This window comes from Agelaius tricolor, unplaced genomic scaffold (genome assembly GCF_023055355.1).
Source record: "Agelaius tricolor isolate 1412-34295 unplaced genomic scaffold, bAgeTri1.0.p SCAF_10, whole genome shotgun sequence".
Lineage (NCBI taxonomy): Eukaryota > Metazoa > Chordata > Aves > Passeriformes > Icteridae > Agelaius > Agelaius tricolor.
Window position 1 is genome coordinate 31,618,673 of NW_027269270.1, and position 16,777 is coordinate 31,635,449.

Below are 16,777 nucleotides of genomic sequence, written 5' to 3' on the forward strand. Positions count from 1 at the left end.
GTACCTGAGCTCATTGGCTTCAGGTTACACAGCACACTTGTAAATGAAGCTTCATCTTGCAAAAAGAAGAGAACCACCTTAGACAAGTTTTGTCTAAATAGTTTTTAAAAATTGTCTCAAAGATCAATAGGCTGGTGTAGAAGCAGAGAAAAAAAATAAGAATGAGTTAGAAAATGCCATCCCAATATCCTCCACAGCCTGAGCACAAGGGCAGCAAGAGACACTTCTTGCAGCCCTGGTCTATTTATGAATGTTTAACAAGTGAAGGAAGAAGGAGAAAAACTTCAGAAGTAATTGTATTATACTCTGAAAAAATAGGTTTCTGCCCCCACTCCTAGATTTTGTAACAACAGTTAAAAAATGAAAAATAAGTTTGCCACATCCTTACTCTGAAGTAACTCATGTTATTGAATATCTACCATTAACAGCTATACCTGTGCCTTAAATGAGGTGATAAATGGCAGATGGCAAAAATTAATTTAGCATTCTCTGTGAGGAAGTATAAACACAAACTTTGGCTCGGCCCTATAAATGGCTGCTCTCGTGAGTAAAACTAACTTGAAATGACCTCATAGTGAGCATATTCCAAGTTTTACACACAGTTTAAGACCCATTTCTGAGGGCACAGCTCACAGTCCTCCAAGGTGGTTGCACATGCTTTGAATAATGTGACCTGAAGGTGTTTGGCAATACAGGCTTGAAAATGTTTCCTCTGGCACAGTTAAATTTCCCCCAGAACTACCTGGGCATGAGTAAGAGCTGTTAAAATATGGACTCTCTGGATTAGACTTACACATTTGTAAATTAATATAAGGAATTAAATACTTATTGAATCTCAATTTGTTTGAAATTATTTTTCATCTTTTCCTTTTCTGCTTTATTAAGTTCCACCCCTCTGTCATAGTTATGCACTCCTCTTTGTGAGCAGAGGTTTTGGTGTTGCACTGTTTCTTCATCCATGGCAAAGTGCCCTCTTTGCTGACTAAAATTACTGTGCATGTCATCAATACAAACATATACATACTCTTACTTTAAATCACAGCCCTATTTTCAAAAAAAAAGCAATTTTACTTTTCTTCCAGAAATTCATCTGCTTGCTAATGAGAGTTGTGTTCATCGGTAATTTTGAAGGAGAAGAAAAATGATTATTACCCTAGCAATTTCAAGTGACAAATAAGAAATCCATCCAGCCCTCTATTTAAGTCCATGACATTTCTCCCAGTGTAGGATCTACAGGCCAGATGCATCATTATAATTATAAACATCTGTAATGAGCCTCAGTGCAATTGAGTGAAGCAGCATCACCTCAGATAAAAACCTTTCAACAAGCCATTTCATACCCAAGATTGCTGTAATTTCTAAATCCCTGTGTTATCAAAAATTACCTTTTGATGTCAGCAGAGCCAAGAAGGGGTTTGATGAAGCTATATTCTTATGTTTTCTCCTAAATATGTTTCTACATTTTGTCAATGTCTATTGATTAGACATTGCTGTGATACAGCAATTTCTCCACTTCCCTTATACCAGAGCTGTTCCTGGCAGCCTAAATGACAGCCTAAAAATCAACACTCTCACAATCAGCTCTGGGATTTGGCTGAATTATCCTGCAAAAGGTGCATTCCTCATTTCCTAACATATTCTCTCTTCCTGATGTTGACTTTAGAACAACAGCATCACAGGACAGCAAGGCACAAAGGACTGGTAAATGGGATGAAAAACTGAGACAAAATGAATTAGTAGGTTTGGGTATCAGCAAAATTGATGAGACCTATGAGAGGGGAAAGGGAACCTCTGTTGATGATGATGATGAGAGAGGAAAAATAAAGGAACATGGAAAATGAAAAATAGTTTTCATAGCAGTTTTAATAGTTTGTCAGCAGAACTAAGAAAGAAAGCAAGGAAAGTGTGAAAGTAATGAATAAAGCAACAGCAAGGATTAGGGAGAAACAAAATACTGTGTGAAAATGCAGTGCTACAGTGAAAGGGCTCAGCTGATGTACAGAAGGCCTTGAGAGATTTGCAAGGACATAAATATGAAAGAGGAGAAAAGAAAACTAAAAAAAATAAAACTGTTGTTAAAGAGAACACAAATGAAATGGATTGTAAATAAATGTGCATAGAAATGGGGACCAAAATATCATAAAGGGTTTCTGAAAAAAGCCCAAACACCCAGCTCACATCTCTGCTCCTTCACTTGCCTAGTGAGCAGTCCCTGGCCCCTCTGGGGACGTTTTCTGCCCCAGTAACTCAGAGGTGCAGTTCCTTGATCCACAGGGCTCCTGTTTAGCTCAGGGAAGCTGAGCTCAGCCTCTGCACCTGACAGACAGCCCACACTCCAGCCATGCCTCACATGAAACAAGTGCCTCACCTGTGGCCAACTGCTGTCAGGAAGGTCAATTCTTAGGAAGAAAAACTAAAGCCATTAGGCTCAGTTTAACAGCCAGCACAACCTCAGGAAAGACAAACTGTGCCATGTCTTTCCATCTCTTCTCTCCCCATGGGCAATTCTTTTTTTAGGGGGTATAATTTATAGCTTAGGTATGAAAATAAAATTTTTTTGGGTTAAAAAACTTAAAGTTTTCTTCAACGTGTAACTTACTTTTATAGGTTTTTCAAAAGATTGATATTTTAATTTCTCATCTTATGAGTATATATCACATTAGGCCTGCCTCTGTGTAGGGATTGCAATTTTAGTGAGCAATTAATCCATAAATGAGCTGTTTCAGAGTTTTAGGTATTGGGTATCACCCTTCAAAGGCTCTCTGTGCTGGCCTTGGATTACATCTCCATGTTTCCACAGACCTCAAAAGAAGCTCATTTTGCCGGCAGTCATTTAATTGAATTCCCCATAAATCACTTTGGAAAATCATGCTCAGGATAATCAGGCACAGGCAAAAAAAAGGAGGTAGTATTTCTAATAACTGTGTCACTGAGAGATACAATGACCTTTACATCCTTCCACACTGAACTTCTTGTTGCTTACTTTATTCCAAAGGAAAATACACAGTCATGGAAATTACACTTATTTGATCCTGGACCTCTTGCCAGGGCTGCTGAGTTTCCCTGCAATAACAGGCCCATGATTCCTCCACATGTGGTTCTCATCTTTGACACAGAGTAGAAAAGTTGTTGACATCATCAATTCAATTAATTATGAATTTGGGAATTCATAATTAAAGATCTTTAATATTTTGCACCATGTGCAAAGGCAAAATAAAATCTTATTTTATGCACTACACTGCATTTTGTGTACTCAGATGGTGAAAAACTTGAGCACTTTGTTGAATAGAAGTGGAAATCTTGTATAAGGTTATTCTCTTACTATGCACTGAAGCATTTAAAAAACAAAGGAACTCTTCTTAAACTTCTGGTGCACCACACAAATCTTCTGTATTTATATGCAAGGCAAGAATCATTCCTAACACACCAGAAATGAGCTCACCTCACCAAAACTATTTCACTACAGTAAGAGTTAATGTAACAGTTTATATTTGAAGGTATAAATAACTATCTAAATATGTGCATATGTAACACACCAACTTCAGGATGATAATAAAATTTAAAGCCTTCAACTATTTTTTAAGGTAATTATATTTGGCTGAACAGGTTTGGGTGTTTGAACTATGTAAAGGGCAATGTTAAAGAACTTTCAGACTGAAAACCAAAGTGAAATGAATACACAGAGCAGAAAATAAAGTAGGAAGGAAAAAAAAAACAAACAACAATGCACAAAATGGAACTGAGCATTTTTAGTCTTTAAAATGCTTTAAAGAAAATTAGCAGAAGCAAGTAATTCTATTCCCTGCCAAATTCCAATGTATACCCGAGTGTAGCAGGCACTTGCAAAATAATTACTTAAGAAAAATTGTTTTTTATTCAGAAAGCTGAAATTGCAGCCCCTTGTTTAATGAAGCTGCTGGGGGCTAAGCTGCTCTTGTCAGCTCTTTAGAGCTCGGGCAGCAGAGCCTGACTCACCAGGAAGGAGAATCTCTACATTTCTGACTCAAGTTGCACAGACTCACACCTTGCTCTTCCAAGATCCTTATGTTCAGTCTGGTATAAATTTTAGTTCTCATGGTGTTACCTGACACTGTCTAATCCCACCAAGTATTTAAAGTTGCTTCTCCTAAAAAAAAAGTGAATAAACTAATTTATGTAGAGAAGGCAAATGCTTGTATCCCAGTGATGGGACAATGTGCTCATGCCTCAGAAGTAGCATTAGAGCCCATTGGGAAATTATAAAAAGGAATTGCCTCTAAATGTTCTCTGGAGCCTCAACAGCTCTGCCTAAATGCTGGCTGTGGCAGGAAGCAAATACATCAGAAGCATCAAAGTTATCCCCTGGCCCCAGGCAAGTGCTCCCCAGCAGCCAAGGATGGGGAGCCCAGAGGGAAAAGGAGCAGAATCAGTGGAGAGAAAGGCAGGAACATCCTCCAAGAATGATCCCCCTTAGGATGACAACTGGGCATCATCAAGAGCAGCCCCAAACACCCCAGTGGAACAGGCTGAGCTCCTCCACACTGATGGCACAGCAGGATTTGCCTCACTGGGGTGCTTTGGGTAACCTTCCCAAAGGGCTTAGCACCATGGACACCCATCCTTTCCAGACTGTTTGCTCTAATACCCCATTAACTATCAGAGCATCAACAATCCCATCTTACCAGCAAAACCGCATTTCCTGGAAGGGCTGAGCTCTCTGGTTTTCCAAATGATGGAGTAAGGAGAAAATGAGGTCAAAAGCTGAAGCCCGGGTCACAGTCACTGAGATGTTTTCCAGCAGCCAACAGCAAAACTCCCTGGATGGGAGGAAGCCAGCAGCCCTGACAGGCTATGTGCCAGTAAATAGGATGGCAAAGGCTCCAGCCAGAATAAAAATGCCTTTATAAGTCTTTTCTTTACCAGTGATCACCAACCACAGAAGCTTTGCCAGGGTAAACTGCAAGAAGAGCCTCAGTGGGAAGGGTGTTTTGTTTCAGGTCTGAAAAGTAGTATCAGGAAAGTTAATATTCCTTCAAAACATTCATCTTGTTCTGTCAGAAACACTTCTCTAACATAAAAGCTGGCAATATTGTATTGCTGCATTAAGCATTTGCTTAATTTTATGTAAACGAGCAGCAGTTGGATAAAATTTGTTGACATTTGTCATTTTGCTGTGGTTCATTTCCTACAACAGCTTCAGAAGTTCTGCACTACTGATAGGAACAATCCTGATGCAGAGAAAAAAAGGGAGTACCCATTCATCATCTCAAATCAGGTTAAATTAATATCTGGCCAGTAACATGTTCAAATATCTTGCTGAAAAATAGGTGTAAAGAGGTATTTTATATAGCAGATTCTTTGTTAGTAACTACATACACCAAAATTATAAAGAGTGAAAACACAAGACACCTTTTCCCCTTATGTCCAGCATTTTCTTCATTTACCTTTAGCAGCTTTATGGCAGTGCACCTTCAATGTATGCACATTATTTATTGAGCTGGGATTTTCCAAAGCTACTAAAGAGTGGTTTGGGATCCCAGCTTCTATTGAATTTCAATGAATCTACTCATAAAAGAATTAGGAGCTTTAGGAAATTTTATCTTTATTGTTTCATACCACAAGAGCAACATTGCATCCAATTATCTTATCCTTTGCTGGTAAAAGAACTACAACAGAGGTACCCAATTAACAATTTTTAAGCTTCTGAAACTAGTCTCCCATAATTAGCATCCAGAGAATGAAAGGCACACTTTTAGCAACCAAAGTGAGACTCAAGCTTTTAAACAAGGCACTTCTGGGTTGCTGCATTTCTTTTGCTCCTCCAACTTCAGTTTAATCATGATTATAGACACTGACATTCCCTAAAATCCCAGAGGAAGATAATTATCAGAAATACTTTCAACATTCAACAATAAGGGGACATCTACTCAAACTACCAGAGACAGGGACCATTCAAATTGGATGATTTATTAATGGCAACCAGAGTTGTTTCAATGCAGGGCCAGTCAGCCACAAATAAATTGTGTGGGTGGAAGGTATGCCAAAAGTATTTGGATAACATTAAGGAAAGCTCAAATACCAGAGCAGCAGTGTCAGGATCACAAACAAAGGGCAGTTGAGGACAATAGGAGAGACAAGAGTTGCGGTCTGGCTGTGAGGAGTGAAATGTTTTCAGGATTTTGTTGATGCTAAAATAAATGAGCATCAAGCACTTTTGGACTTGGCAGTTCCTTTTAGAGTGCTGCTCTGTTAATGGGAGATCAGATATTGTAGGGGTTTATTCCCCCTGGGTTATTCATGGCATTCAAGCAGTATTTGGGGTCATAGATGGGGGAAGCTGTGCTGCTGCAGAGCTCTGCCACAGATGGATACAAAAGGAGCTCAGGGGAACCTCGTTCCAGACCTCAAGTGTCTCCTCACAGGGCAGCTGTCAGGTACTGTTATAGCATCTTTCTCTTCTCCATGGCTGAGAGACAGCAAACAGCCTTTGCTGGAGCTGCTGCACCCAGCATTACAATACCCAAACACAATCAGCGTGCACAGTTTCCAAAAGAAGCCGTAGGAAATGAGCAACTTCTCTCCCTGCTCCTTTGTTTCACCTCGCCCTGGCAGAATGCATCCTGACAGAGGTGTTGGTGAGCTCAGGTTTGAAAACAACATGCAAGCCAGATGAGTTCTGAAGCTGCAAACACACAGAAAAAGCCTTAAGTACTAAATGGAAGGAGTAATTTTCCAATGCACCTTTTAGATCTCAGCTCTGTTAGTAGGAGGCTGAGGAGAAAAGCAGGTAATAACAGCACATCACATCAAATATTTGTCTGGTTTCAGAAACCACAGTACTCCTTGGACATGGCTTACTTAGGATGAATATGTTATTGAGAGGTACAATTGTGGAATACAAAACACACAGGTAAAAAAAAATAAAAACTGCTTTAAACAGGATCTTTAAGATACAAAAAATTAGTGAAGTTTTCTACTTACAGTTGCTGAGATGGGCAAATACAGCTTAAGACCAACACTAGTGGCAAGAATGGTAAAATAAGGCAAAAAATCCAATCAAAACACCAAAACTAAAACAAACAACCAAGAAAGCCTCAAAAACACCACTAAAACTATTCCCCCAAAAAAAAATGAGTATTGCATTGATGTTTATAAGTGGTAACTGCCTACAGCACACAGTAGTGCAGTCAGTTAATGATAAAATACACAAATTGTTGTCAATGTTATGTTTTTAAACTCTATGCTTTTCAGCAATGGATTTGAGTTTTGTAACTGTCCCACCAGAATCACATGTCAGGTGAGTCTGCAGGCAGCCATTTTATTTTTCCTTTTAACAGAGCCCTGCTTCTGAACATTTGCATCAACCTCCAGATTCACTATCTGCAAAGCCAAACTGTCTGGCCAGATTCTGGGCTGTCTGATAAAGTTCTATTGATTTTCAGTGAGCTTGCTGATTTAGCCTACTGAAGAACCCAGCATCATCTGATTAGGTTGAGTAAATTGATTTTTGAATCCTGACTATTTGCAAAAAACCCATGAACAACCGAGAGACCACCCAAGAAGGCACAGAAATGACTTGGTCAAGAGTTTTTTTAATACATTTTGTATTTTTCAAAAATCAATTTTCTCATGAACAACTCTGGAACAGAAAAGCAAGAGAATTTGTTCACTAAATTATTCATTTTAAGTTACTGAGGTACCTTGGTACTGTAAAAACCAGCATCTTCAGAGAGCAGAAAGAACTACAGCTGCTGAGAAATGGACTAGAACACAAGTGTAGGTGCTGTAGGAGTTCACTTGTGATTTCACCAAGCTGTTTGTGAGACCATTTAGAGGAAGGTGGGAAGCAGAAGGGGAACAGACTGGTGCTGGAAGCTTTCTGCAGCCTGAAGAGAACACACAGGCAGAGCCAGGACTCCCCCAGCCCACCCCTGACAGCTCAAGGAGGTTGTGCCTGCACAGAGCCCTGCCCAAGCCTTTGCCAACAGACACTGAAATCCGACAATAAATAAGGATGCCACCATTTCCCCCTTCTCTGTCCCATCCCAGATCTCCTTACAAGCACAGGTTTGTGTTTGTAAAATCACTGTTTGTGTTTATAAACACTAATAACCTACCAGATTGTAGGATTTCAGGTGGGTTCCTGAGGCAATTAGTTTACACAGGCATATCATGTGTGTTTGTACAGCCAAATAACTTTCAGGTTCCATTGCAAAACTTGGTTAAAACACCACCAGGAGATTGCTCACAAAGATATTTAGTTCCTGGATGTTTTCTGTAAATAGATGCTTGAGTGATGAGACTAATAAGACTTCTCATATTCTCACCATGGGAAAAGCTGCAGCTTGAGAATTTCTCTCCTTTTCTATACTTTGAAATCCCCACAGGAGAGAAGTTAAGAACTTCCACTTGCAAAAAAGCTTTGATCAATGCTTGCACATTATTAGAACCCAGAAAACCCTATTACTAGGCACAAATCCACAGAAAATCAATCAAAATCCATTTGTTTACGGCTATGGGAACAACTAGCAATATCTGTCAGGCTACACCAAATAATTCATCATATGCAAGTCAAAAAAGAGCTGACAAATTCATCTAAAACAAACAGACACATGGCATTGTGCACAAAAACTGAATGTGCTGTGTCCCTGGAATTAGCACCAGGGATCAAACATACCATCAGAATGTTTTTAATGTAATTTGTAAGTTTCTACAGACACTGTGGTGCAAAGTATCAGCAGGAAAAATCAGGAGCATTAGATTATTTTTAATTAAAACCAATTTACCTGACGAAGCCAGAGTAGGCACATGTTTCAACAATTTGACAGAAGATTGTGCTGACTAAAAAATACAGAACCATCAAATGCAATACAAAATTGTGAGCAATTATGTAACAGAGTTTCATCCAATGCCCCAGCGCTGTCACTTGGTTCTCACTCAGTCCTGGGCTGAGTTACACTGAGAGGGTGAGGGAGGGCAGCACACCTAAGGCAATTATTGTCTCACACACTCAGTTGTGGCCCAGGCACCTCATTACCCAGCAGCTCCTCAGCAAAGGGCCACGGAAGGTGCAAGATAATAAAGATTCAAACACCTTCGTTCTCTGTAACCCGAAAGGCCACGGTGCTGACTCCTGCCTTTGGCTTAGGACAGCCCAAGGAAAGCATCTGACATAAACTGCTCCCATTTGCAAAGGGAAAGGAGTTTCCAAGAGGACCGTGCTGGTTGATGTTAGGAAAAGTGCAGACTCTCTTTCCCATTCCCTCCCTTTTCTTCCAGCTATCAATAAACTCCAAATGCCATGTTTTTAATATGCCACAATTTTAAATGCAAAAGAACAACGATTCAAACACCTTCCTTCTCTATAACCAGAAAGGCCACGGTGCTGACTCCTGCCTTTGGCTTAGGACAGCCTAAGGAAAGCATCTGACATAAACTGTTCCCATTTGCAAAGGGAAAGGAGTTTTCAGGAGGACCATGCTGGTTGATGTTAGGAAAAGTGCAGACTCTCTTTCCCATTCCCTTCCCTTTTCTTCCAGCCATCAATAAACTCCAAATGCCATGTTTTTAATATGCCACAATTTTAAATAGAATTGCTGCACACGGGTCTTACAAAACATGTGAAGCTCTCAAGAGAAAAATACCTGGGCATGCAGCAAACTGTTGGATTTGGAACTACATGGTGAATATCAGGGGGCAAGTTAAAAACTCTGTGTGTGACCCTTTGTGTGCTCCTACCTCAATAATCATTACTAGAAAAACTTCTACGTGCACATATCAACACTGAGCTTGAAAACACATCAGAGAAGGGGGCAATCAGCAGTGCAGTAACAAAACCCCAGCTGTACCCAGCACTTCCCACTGCAGGATGTTGTGGCTGGGAATCCCACAGTGTGGGGAGGGTGCTTAATCAGAGCACCCTCGCCACAGCCCCCGAGGCAATTTTGTGATCAGTAGCAGAGAACGAGCTCTGGAGCAGGAAGGCTGCAATCAGCACTGCAGTGTTTGCCCAGACAGAAATGGCTCCCAGACATCTTGAGCTCTTCTGTCCCTCATTTTGAAGATTAGACTCCCAAATACTATCTGATGTTTGATATTTTCTTTTCTTTGAGCAGCAAACCCCATTTCCAGCCTTCCTGATTGTCAGTATTGCTTTGATACAAAATACATGGTTCTTCTCTTACATTAAGTGATTATCCTGGGGATAAAATCAGGAAATTCCCTCATTTTCCTCAGAACACAGGAAACAAGGGAACATTAAGATTTAATAACACCTCATCAGTAGTCTACAAGGCTGATAAGAAAAAAGTCTGTAAGGTTGTTACTCTGGTGTTCAAAAGCTCTTAGCCACATTAAAAACCAAAAAAACCAAATAGGTCTTCACTATAATTAAATATGTTTTATTAAAGCTTTCCATCATCTTCCTTTCTTTGTTTATTCCCCCCCTCACAGCTCTCACATCGTCTTTCATTTTTCCCTTTGATGTTTGTACGCTTTTCATATTTGTATTGAAAATACTTTGCACTCTTCTCTTCCACCCCAGCTCCTCCTAAATGCACCTAATTAGAGGAGCACATTTTCCTGTGCCTGACTCTGCCTGTCCCCTCTGAGCCCATGGACAGCTTGGGGAGAGCAGAGGAGTGGCACAAGAACAAAACACCTTCCATCCCATCCATTGCTTCTGTCTCTCACCCACACTAAGAAGGGAACCTGCTCCCCTCAACCTGCTGCTCCTCAACAAGAGCATTCGTACAGGATTGATAAAACAAAACGGCATCTGCCCTTCCAGTTGTACAGTCAGTGTGTCTGAAAAGGTTTCAGTTTAAAGGGAGATGAAAGCAAAGAGCAGCTCCTCTCAGCTTTACTTACAGGTGTCTAAGGACTCATCAGAATCATCAGGACAGTCGGGCTCCCCGTCGCACAGCCAGTGCCAGGACACACAAGTGACACCATCGTGGCACAGGAACTCCCCTGCGTCACACAAGGGGTGCTCTTCTGGAAATGAGAATGGGTTAGAGTGAAATGGTTAAAGGTGCACAATGAAAAAACAAACAAAAAAAAAAAGACACAATGAAAATCAAAAGTGAGCATGAAATGATTCAAAAAGCAAAAATCAAAGCAAATGATAGGAATGATATGAAGTAATAATTTAGTGGTATCTGATACCCTCACTTAGGGAGCTCTAAGATCTCTGAGGGTTCAGTGGGAGCTGCCCATCACCCTTCCAGCCTGACAGGAACAACATCACCATGAACTATAGATTTCTCTATAGATTTCAGCATGAAGTAAATTTGCTCACTAGATAGAAACCAACAAGCTTTAATGGCACGTTACCAGCAGGGAGGTTCCCAACTCACTTCTCCTGCCACAGAAAATATTTTTTTAATTGTTTCAAGTAATCAAATTTTCAAAGATGTATTTTTGCTAGCAAAGTTCTACTTAAATAAACATATCTATTTTCAACTAGTTCCTCAGACACCTTTTAATGACCAAATCCTTCCTCCATTTTATATAAAAAAGATATTTTATAGTTCACATGACAAATTAGCAAACAAAGAATTTAAAGGCAACACTGGGGCACCTTGAAAACAATGGCTTTTAAAAGAGGGCAATTCTGGAAGTTTGGCACACCCACACTATCTGCTGCATTCAACCACCACAGGCTGATGTCCTTGAGATCTAGAGTTAATTAACTCAAGACTATTCCATCATTATTCAATGTAAAACTATTCTAACATTAATTAAAGCTCACAAAACCTCTGTGCAATATATTATATTCATTTTATCAATATATAAATTACAGTAGTGTCTTCCACAAGGTTACATTGCAGATTGCTGGGAAAAGGTTTCCTCATTATTCTTACACTGGCACAAGAGAGAAATAACTTCACTGGAGTCAATACTGCCACAAAGACATAAAACCAAGAATAAAGGAGGAGACAAAACCCAATCCACTCATAGATCTCTCCATTGGCTTAGCTCCTCCAAAAGCCATGGGATGTATTATCTCTAAAGGAAAAAACCAACAAGAATCCTTTATTAGAGTTATAATTTAATTATTTCCTGTGTGCAGGTCTCATTTCCGAGGTCAGGTTCTCAACTACTGATGCCATTCAATTTTACAACAAGCCAAATTTGCAACTACTATGTAGATATTTTTCATATTCCTTAAAATAACTCTAGCACAACTACTTTTAAGCCTGCAAGAACTAAAGTATTTTTGTTATATCTTAATTCCTTCCCCTCAACAGCAAAAATGAGCAACTGGATAATTAAGAGTGGAAGTTTACATGGAGTGGTTTTGCTTAAAGCTTTCAGGGAGATGATTAAAGGCCCTGCTTTGATAACACATCTTGAAAAACCATCCTGGAAGTCAGAAAGATGGAGAGAGTTTGGCAAGTTTTAGCATTTCAAAGATGTAGAGTAGTGTGAAAACACACAGAAGAACTCTATAATATTTGGTTTTAGAGTATTCTTGGAACCCATGATACATTTTTGCTTTTACTACAAGATGAACTGTAATTTTCTGTGTATTGCACATCTGCTTCTAACAGACCTGGAAATATTAAAACTAGCATTGCCAAACATGTCCACTTTTTTATTCAGCTCTGGAATGATTATTCCTCAGAGCAAAAAACAGTTGAAAATTCTTTCATTATTAAGAGTAACAAATTTGTTTATTTATTTAGAGAGGTTTCTGAACTGACAGCTAAGTGAAATATATTACTGAATAAATATAGAAATGTAAAGTTGTGAAAACACTTCAACAGTCAAGGTCACACAAGTGAACCTCCCCAAATAACTCCATGTACAGCACCTATAGAATAGAAATCTTGTCTGAAACAAAACCTGGCAGGGTGATTATCCCTTCCTCAGTGCAACTGCTTCTTTCAAATCTGCAGATGGTCACACATGTCTACACAAAAAAATCTTGCATTTGCTCCTCTTTTGGGCAAAGTTTATGAAAATACCCTAAGTAACTGGAGATAAAGTTCTAAAAAGCAATTTCACATTGAGCTCAGAGCTGGATGTTTGTACTTGAAAAAAGGCTTGTTTGCTACCTTTTTTTTTTAAATGGAAAAAATTAAGATATTTCCATACTATTAAATTCTTGCTTTCCATTTTATGCAATAGTACAGAAATTATGGAGATCTGAGCTTTTTATATTCTCTACCTTGAGAAAAACTTAGCAGAGTGAAAAAACCACTAACTTATAAAACACTTTGAAAAAGAGATTTTGTTTAGAATAAAGCAGTTTAATTTTACCTCAGGGTTTTATTGGCTCTGAAAGTGCTTTCTCAAATGTTTTTGTTTTGCATAACCACAGAATTATTTTTATTTTCAGCTGTTTTCTTTACAGAATGAATTTGACCAGTTAATTGTGAACATGCACTAATTAGTGGGCTTTAAAAAAAAATAAAACAAAAAAATCACAACAACCCTTTTGCTGAAAAACAGTCATCTATGATGGCCCAGAAGTAAAACAGTTCTTTTCAGTGACATCTTTTTCTTTCTGTAATACGTGAGCTGTGCAGGAAAGCTCCCAGCGGAAGGGAAAAATTCACATTTTTAACATCCCAGTTGTCTGAGATGCAGAGCAGATGGTGAGAAATCATCCCTCTATGGGTAAATGAAAGCCTTGCCTCCCTAAGGATACTACTCCTATGCTCCCATCCTATGCTGCAAACACCTGGCAGTGCCTCTTAGAAGGAAAGTTTAAAAAAAAGAAATAGAAAACCTGGTGCCTTTGTTTAAAGTCAAAGTTCCCACAGCCAAAAATGTGTTGATTTTTTTATTTTTTAAAGAAGACGAAGCTCAAAATCTTCATTAGGAAAGAAACTAGAATTACATTGTATGAAATTACACCGAACTTGGAAAACCAAAATTCCATTATGATGATAAAAGCAAAGAGGAAAAAAAAGGAAACAAACCAATCAACCAACCAACAAACCAGCACACAAGGGTTTGTCTGTACATGGGTGATGTCTGCCTGGGTGAAAAAGGCATTTGCCTCTGTAAACTTGCATTCAGCTCCTAAATAAGTAGGGATGAAGATCACTGCCTGTGGTCACTGTTTAGGGTCAAAGGGATCTGGACCCTTCCTATTTGAGGGAATGCAATGAAGAAAAGCAGGTCAACAGGGCTCTTGAACAGAACTAAGTGGGAGATAACATTTGTATAACTGAGGGCTCTCCAGCTCTGTCGCGAGACTGGAAACAATTCGCCGTGAATGTAATTAAGAACTGCCTTGGTCAAGGAACCAGGTGCCCAGAGAGGCTGCAGAATTCCGGAACTGCTCTTCCCATTTCCAGCAGTCCTTGCTTGAGCACTCTGTGGCTCTGCCAGGCTCCTGCTGTGGCCCTGGTGACCCCCAGCTGCTTCCATGGGAGCTGCTTGGTGCTCTGTCTTCCGAGCGCTTCCAGCTCCATCTGCCACCAGCACCTGAGAGAGCCCAAAAAAACAAACCTCCCATATGGCAACGCTCTTCAAAGAGCAAAACTCAGCCTAATAAAGTCTTGATCTGCTAGAGCAGGGAGCCTGCTCATTAGGCTTTCACTAAATATTCAGAAAAACCACATGTGCACGCTAACCCAAAAAGCACATTCCTGGAGAAGCTTTTGAAGGATATGATACAAGCACGATGGGAATGAATGCTGAAGGATTAGAGATCATCAGAACATCTTACTTAAAAGCTTTTATAGCAATACCTGAAGATCAGTGTGAAGTAAGAGTACCTCACTAATAGATTTCATTTAACTTTGAACTTAAAAAAATATTTTCAATCTGTTTCAAGTGAAACAAGAAAACAAACAAAGCTGAAATTTTCAATTCCCTCTCCATTTTCAAGGAAGAGGGCAAGAAAAGATGCACACAGACTAGGGGGATGTGTGTGAACATGCTTTCTTTTTCCACTTGAGAATGGTTAGATCAAGGAATGAACCATGAAATCCATGAATAAAAATGACAAACTGATAGACCTCAGCTGGTTTGTCCCTTAGCTGCACACCCATAAAAAACTTACAGGAGAGAAAAGAAATTTTCAGCCAAAATAGCTTTTTTTTTTTTTCCTTAGAAACAAAAGAGCAGGAGTAGAGCAGAAAGGCCAAAAGGAGTGGTCAGAAAACTGCAATCCAGCTGTACATTTCCATTGGGATCCACTGGCATCACCTGTCTGTATGACCAGGAATTCTGGCAATGATAACAAACCCATCCTGCCATGTTTCAGGGATGTTACGCAACCAAAAACTTCCACTTTTAAGTTCTTAATTAGTTTTGCTTTGATTTTAATTAAGTTATCTTCATTGCAAGAGTTGAAGAACTCAGAACTATTTTATTTTCCCCCCTCTCAAAAGCATGTTTTCCATTTGGGATTTTCTTTGATCTCTCACTGAAACATGGGAGGGTTTCCATATTAATTTCAGCAAAATTTACTCCAAAGCTGAAAAATGTATTCTGGTAGTAATTTATGACAGAATTCATCATACACTAAAACCTAAATTGCTGTAACTGAAAGGGAGATGTGAGGAAAAAGCATGCACAGCATTTCCTACTTATGAATTTCAGACTTTATATAATACTTACAAAATCTTTCATACCTTTGGAGTTAAATCTACATTTTTAGAGCCCAGCACAGAGTAAAACATTTATGTTTTGGCCACACTAAACTACAGACAAAATCCTTGAGATTTGCCTTGCAAAACAGTAAACAGAGTTTTACATTCAGGGTATAGAAATGTTATTATGATACCATTTATTTCTGTCCTACTTGGTTCAGTGTAATGCTGTGTTCAAAGTCATGGCATTTTATTTAAAGAACCCAAAAATCTCACACAAGATCTACCAAGCCCTGATTTGTGCTTCCACATTGCAAAGGGGCTTAGAGAGCTGCTGGTATGTTCACATGTAGCATTCTAAACAGGAATACAGATGTTTTATGTGTATTTATTCAGCTCTAGGCATTATAGTTATCACTTATTCAGCATTTACTAATCAGCTAATTGCTTTATCCATAAGCAAGGCACATGCACAGGTACCTGTCAGTAAAAGCACCATATGCTCAGATTAAGCCACATATGTTTAAATTCCATGTGTAAAAACTTTCCTCAGTCTCACATCTCCCACCCAACAAGGTCAGAGGCATCTTGTTTGGAGTCCTAGTTCTCAGTCCATAGTATTGATGCTCAAATTCCTTATTTAGTCACACAGCTGCAAGAGCTCCTCATATTTTTTAGACTTGCTGTGTGCTAATATAATTTATGGATCAGATGAAGCAAATATTGAGAGATCAGTACTGAGATCTCATCAGGAAGATGAGAAACATCCACTGATTGATGAAAATCCTGGAGCATTTTTGGAAGTGGGCAGGTGATAAGTTTAGGGACTGCCTTGTTTCTTGTTCTTTTTGGCAAAAACATATTTCCATTATGAGGGAGGACACCAAGTTCCCTCCTGGATTTGACCAAGAGAAGATTATTCAAACTCAGCTTGGCACAATCTATGGACAGAGAAATTTAAGAAATACTCAGATAATGAGAAACACCCAAATATTCCTGAGCCAATTTTTATCTAATCAACAAAGGGTCACAGAATAATACCTATCTCAGCAAACTACAAAATGACAGGATAGTTGTGTTCCTTAATGGCTCAAAAATACCACGGAATAGCCAGGTGCCTTCTCTAACACAATAGAGAGGCCCTAATAGAAACACATTACCTGCAATCCTGCCGTTTGCCAATCCCTGCTCCCAGTAGCCCTACAAAGAAAGGAGGCTGAAGGCCAAACAAGCTCCCTCTGAAC

General features: G+C 39.3%; 1 protein-coding gene across 4 annotated transcripts in view; it reads right to left on the reverse strand.

Moving 5' to 3' along the window:
- The window catches only part of LRP1B (LDL receptor related protein 1B), a 637,687-nt gene that overhangs the window by 465,174 nt on the left and 155,736 nt on the right, over positions 1 to 16,777 (reverse strand). For all 4 annotated transcript variants that reach the window (XM_071435460.1, XM_071435459.1, XM_071435457.1 and 1 more), the window contains exon 2: positions 10,849 to 10,974. In XM_071435460.1, the coding sequence (XP_071291561.1) occupies positions 10,849 to 10,974 (126 nt within the window). The remainder of the gene's footprint in view (positions 1 to 10,848; positions 10,975 to 16,777) is intronic.